Source organism: Homalodisca vitripennis, chromosome 7, assembly GCF_021130785.1.
Source record: "Homalodisca vitripennis isolate AUS2020 chromosome 7, UT_GWSS_2.1, whole genome shotgun sequence".
NCBI lineage: Eukaryota > Metazoa > Arthropoda > Insecta > Hemiptera > Cicadellidae > Homalodisca > Homalodisca vitripennis.
In genome coordinates, this window is record NC_060213.1 from 68,128,631 (window position 1) to 68,133,880 (window position 5,250).

The 5,250-nt window shown below is 38.7% G+C and overlaps 1 protein-coding gene across 1 annotated transcript; it reads right to left on the bottom strand.

The window, feature by feature from the left end:
• Positions 1-356: 356 nt before the first annotated feature.
• Positions 357-1,970, bottom strand: LOC124366765. The gene has a single exon (XM_046823365.1). The coding sequence runs from the start codon at positions 1,968-1,970 to the stop codon at positions 357-359; it is 1,614 nt and encodes a 537-aa protein (XP_046679321.1).
• Between the last annotated feature and the right edge of the window lie 3,280 nt (positions 1,971-5,250).

Below are 5,250 nucleotides of genomic sequence, written 5' to 3' on the forward strand. Positions count from 1 at the left end.
CATTCAGGTCCATCCCATTACGCTGACACCAGGCTACGATATGATCTAAAGTATCCTGTAGTCGCTGACAGTCCTCAGAAGAGTTCACTTCGACAAATATCTTGATGTCATCAGCGAACATGAGACATCCCGTAGAGATAACTTCGCAAATATCATTAATGAAAAGACTGAAAAGGAGAGGAGCCAAATGCGAGCCTTGCGGAACACCAGACGGGGCTGGAAACATTTCAGAGTAAGAGCCGGCAAACTTCACAATCATTCCCCGATTAGTCAGGTAACTTGACAGCCACTCCAGTAGAGATCCCGTTATACCATAGCCTCTCAGTTTAGAAATGAGAAGATTGTGGTTGACTCTATCAAACGCCTTTGAGAAGTCGAGCAGTATGCAATTGACCTGCCTCCGCCTGGAAAATGCAGATGTGACATAGCACCAGGAGATTGGTAGAGGACGATCGACCACTCCTAAAGCCATGTTGTTCCTCAGCGATTACATGCTTGAGATCAAATACAAGTTTATCCACCACAAGGCTCTCAAAAACCTTTGCAAGCACCGACTGAATGGCTATCGGCCTATAATTGGTTACATTGGATCGCTCACCAGATTTGAAAATAGGGGTGATAAAACTAATCTTCAGATTTGCAGGGAAGGTGCCACTGGCGAGCAGTGTGTTGAAAAAAATTGAGAGATGTGGGGCCAAAACTGGACTGCAGTACTTGATCACCGCAGGAGGTAGAGAGTCCGGACCCATTCCCTTATAGGGATCAAGGGCTTTAAGTTTTGATTCCACTTGTTGAGCAGTTAAAACGAGGCTATGTAGGTTGACAGAAGTTCTAAAGTCAAAGTCAGATGATGGGAGTGACATGTTGGTATAGACTGACGAAAAGTAATCAGCAAATAGCTCGCATTGGCCGCTAGGTTCATCCACTTCAACATCATTATACACCAGGTTCGATGTGATGTTTGCTTTCTTCAGATTGTTGATGTGTGCCCAAAAAACCTTAATGTTATTAGGAATGGCGGACTCCACATAGTTTGTATAGTCACGATAGCACTCACCGGCTAACTGCCTGCACCGATTTCTAAGTTTTCTAAAAGAATCGTATAAGGAGAGATCACCAGTCTCTTTGAAATGCCTATGGACAGTTTTCTTCTCGATCACCAGGCGCCTGAGCTCAGCAGTAAACCACTTGGGAAAGGTTGATCTTTTGGAGTTCCTATTGGGATAGTTAAGCTTGATAACATCGGCAAGGTTCCTACAGAATATAGTGAAGTGTTTCTCAGCTTTAGTGGAATCAACCGTTGGGTAAGACAATCCCTGTATCCAGGCAAAGACGGCATCCAAGTTGCATCGTCTGAAGTTGTGACTTGAGCAAGGGTTCGAATTGGTCTTCGCACAATTGAGGTTGATTGAAAAATTTAGTGGTGGGTGATTTAATTCCTCGGGGATTATCACATCATCAGCTGGGCTTACTATCGTGTCAGTAAAAGGAGTAAAAACTAGGTCGAGAATAACACCTCGGTGATTTACAATCCTGTTGTGCTGATAAAGCTGAAGCAGTTCTGCCAAGCCGACAAGACTTTGAGAGGCGCTGCTGAGCGAACAGGAAGACGTATCTTTCCAGTTTGTGTCAGGTTGATTGAAGTCACCAAGAATAACAAAGTTATCGATTGCAGGATTGGATGAGGCTACATCTATTACGGAATCACAAAAGCGTTTATATTTGGAAATAGGCATGTTAGGGGGAATATAGGCTGCACACAGAATGAGAGGCAGTGCCTTAGTAAGAACCTTCACGAAGACGCACTCAACATCAGTCACAGAAGTAGTTAGTTGGGCGCAAAGAAGAGAAGAACCAACAGCAATGAGGACACCACCACCACTGTCCTTATCGCTATTACTTCCATAAGTATCCATAAGATCTATCACACCTGAATGTGGAAAAGTTGTGGAGTCCCAATTCTGAGTCATGAATTCCAATTGTAAGGTTGGTCTCGACCAAAATTAGTACATCATGAACACACGTAGCCGTGGCTTGTTTTAAAAGAGAGAACTTAGATCTAAGTCCATTGACATTTTGGAAATATACATTAAGAGTTGGTTTACCGTTGATACAGGCTAGTTTTTTTGGACAATAGTTGGGACGCCATTTCGGTACTTGATTGTCAGGTTCTTGGCCCCAGCATCAGTCCTCCTCTTCAGGTCATCCCGTAGGTCATTCAAATACTTAGCCTCCCCAGGAGTACGATCCCTGGCAATGGAAATACCAGCAAGTGCATCATCAAGGCCAGATCTGTCAACGGTAGAGAAGCTCCCCGTAATTTGACTGGCTTCAGATACATTATTAAGGATAACCTTAATAGGTCTACTTTTCCCAGGAACCACTTTGCCAACTCTGAAGTAAGTAAAATTATATGTGATAAGCCCTGGACACAGGTGATTAAAGAGAAGAGAGACAAGTTTCTTATCATGGTCCTTTTTGGTACCTGTATCATGACTCTTAGATTCAGGAAGCTTGAAAATCATAAGATTGCGAGACGTTGAGTCCGGTCATTCATCTCAGAGATTATCATCTCCGGTGATTTTATGTTAGTAGAAGGCGACTGCTCAATAGCTGACACCCGCTCTTCTAGGCACGAAAACTTGGTCTCAAACAGAGTGATTTTAGAGTTCAACTCATCTATCTTTTGTGGAACATCAATAAGTTTATCAATTTTCAATGATAGCTCCGTTACACTTTTGGTAAGAGTGGTCAGTTGAGTGACAAGTAAATTCAGAAGGTTACCATTAAGAGTGGCCGAACTGTCTTGTGGGTCCTTACAGTCCGTCCTTGTGCAAAACCATTTTATATTAGAATTACCGCTTATGCGTTGATATTCCTGTTTAGTCATCCTTACGCAATCCCTATGAAACCACCGCTGGCAATCAGCATCGCAGCCGATACCCTCCTCAGCATCAAGACGGCCCTCACACAGATTGGACACGAGGCAGCCATTATGAGAGATTGTATGATAATGTATATAACAATGCAGAAGAAAAATTTGAGAAATACGGTTTGCACTACAGCAGACCACACGTGTAATGACAGCTACTCAATCCACCGCCAGACACGTGCAGACACTGATATTTAGTCAATCTACAAATGATCACACGCACCTGACAATCTAGAAAATATGTAAGACAACATGCAAGCAACACGGTGATAAAGTAGCTTACATGCACAGTTCATACATATTGCAAACTGTAGTCATCATGCATAAAAGACGTGCTGGGCTAATATACACTCTATATTTCACAGTCTATGACTATAAAAGAAGAAGACAATTTAAGCACAATTTGTAATCGTCTGCTATCCTGCACATTCAATGTTAATGAGATAAGTGGTTTTAATTTAATCAATAGTGAAATATTTAGCAAAGCATATTTAAAGATTATAATATTGTTGCACTCACTCGATTAAAATGAAGAGATAAATCCAACATTAGAGCACTTGAACACCAATGAAACTAAGAAAATCAGCTTAATTATTAGCACTAGCAAAATACGTTGGATTCAAAACTGCCATCCAAAGACCAAAAAAAAACCTATATAATTATGCATGTAATTATGTATTAGGTTAGTTCTTTACCTGAAGAAGAGATCGGATTGTAGATCTCGAAACGTAGTGTTACTGATTTCTTGTTTCACTGAACGATGGCAAATATCCGGAAAATCCTGTTTCCTTCACAATCCTTCCATCGTCAAAAATAACCTTCAAACAAAGAATCATGTAATATTTTTACTGGATTGCTTAAATGCATTTAACTAAACTGCACATCTTCATGCTTTGATTAAAAAAAAGAGAATACTCCAAATTAACTTTTTAACTGCTCTTTGTCATTTGATACAAAAGCTAAGACGAAGAAGGAGTTTCAAAGTACGAATACTAGTATTCTTGAAAACTAACTCGTTAATTCTCATTAATAAGGGTTCGAAATTGTCACTGCCGTCGAGAGTTGAGAACATATTAAAGGGCAGATGGTTTTAAAATCTAGTGTCTTCCTGAATGAATTGTTGAGTCAGACTCTAGGAACTCCTAGAGTTAAATTAATATTCAGAGGATTTTAGAATCAAGTTGATTTCAATACTATCCGCAATATCTCTCCGTCAAGTGTAAGAGTAATCTTATATACATAATTACGTGTGTTACCCAAGGGAGTAAAATAATACAGAACAGCCAGATGTCTTATAGTTAGACTATAGCTTTACTTAATACTAAATTAAAAATAAAGGGAATACCTTACTAAAAATATATCTACTTTTCTGTTATAAGCGAAACTCCTGAATACAACTTGAATATAACTATTGTTTGCTAATTTAACTTTTTATTCTATTAAAGTCAATAACTTCTAGTCCCTTTAGATTATTGCTCACTTCTCTACATTCAAACACTAAAAATGATAGTACATGGTAATTTTGGAGCATTTTGCAGTGTCCAGTCATAAAAAAAACAGAAGCAATTGGTGTATCTCTCCTTATTACAACAGAAGCAGTTTTTAGATTAACTTTGAAATAATAATTTCTAAATTCAGATTTGTAGAGGGAATGAAAATATTTGGCCAATAAAATTGTACACTTTAAACGATACACTCACGGCCGAGTATTACGGCATTTGCATGCGAGTGCCCTGACAGTCTTGTATTTTGCGTTGGTTAATGACGATAAAGGGTTTGAAATTCAACATAAACATTCAACATTTACTGAATGAAACTAAACGTTCGTTTTGTATAATTTTTGTGTATATGTATACAAAAATTATATTTAAATTATATATATATATATATATATATATATAAACGCTTTTGAATGAACTATCAAGAGTTTGGAAATAGATAGACAGCAAGATACCAAATATGTCATACCATATTACTTATTTATTCCAAGGCATTGGAAGACACAAGATAAAATTATACCCTTCATTAATCGCTTAGGTTGTGTGCAAAGAGTTGCAGCTAGTTAGTTGGTACGCGGACATAGAAAAAATGTATTCGAGCCTCACGAGCGACTCGCTATCTATTAGCAAGGATTAATAGAACATGATAAAAATTGTAGTTGATTATAAGCAAAGCAAATAAATTTTAAAGTTCATCCTAACTATATAAGGATGACAAGGACTTCAAGAGAGCAAGACTGATGTCCGCCATGATACAGCCGTGGTCGCCTCAACGTTAAATAATGACCTTGACCTCTAACAATCAATCTTGTCTGACAG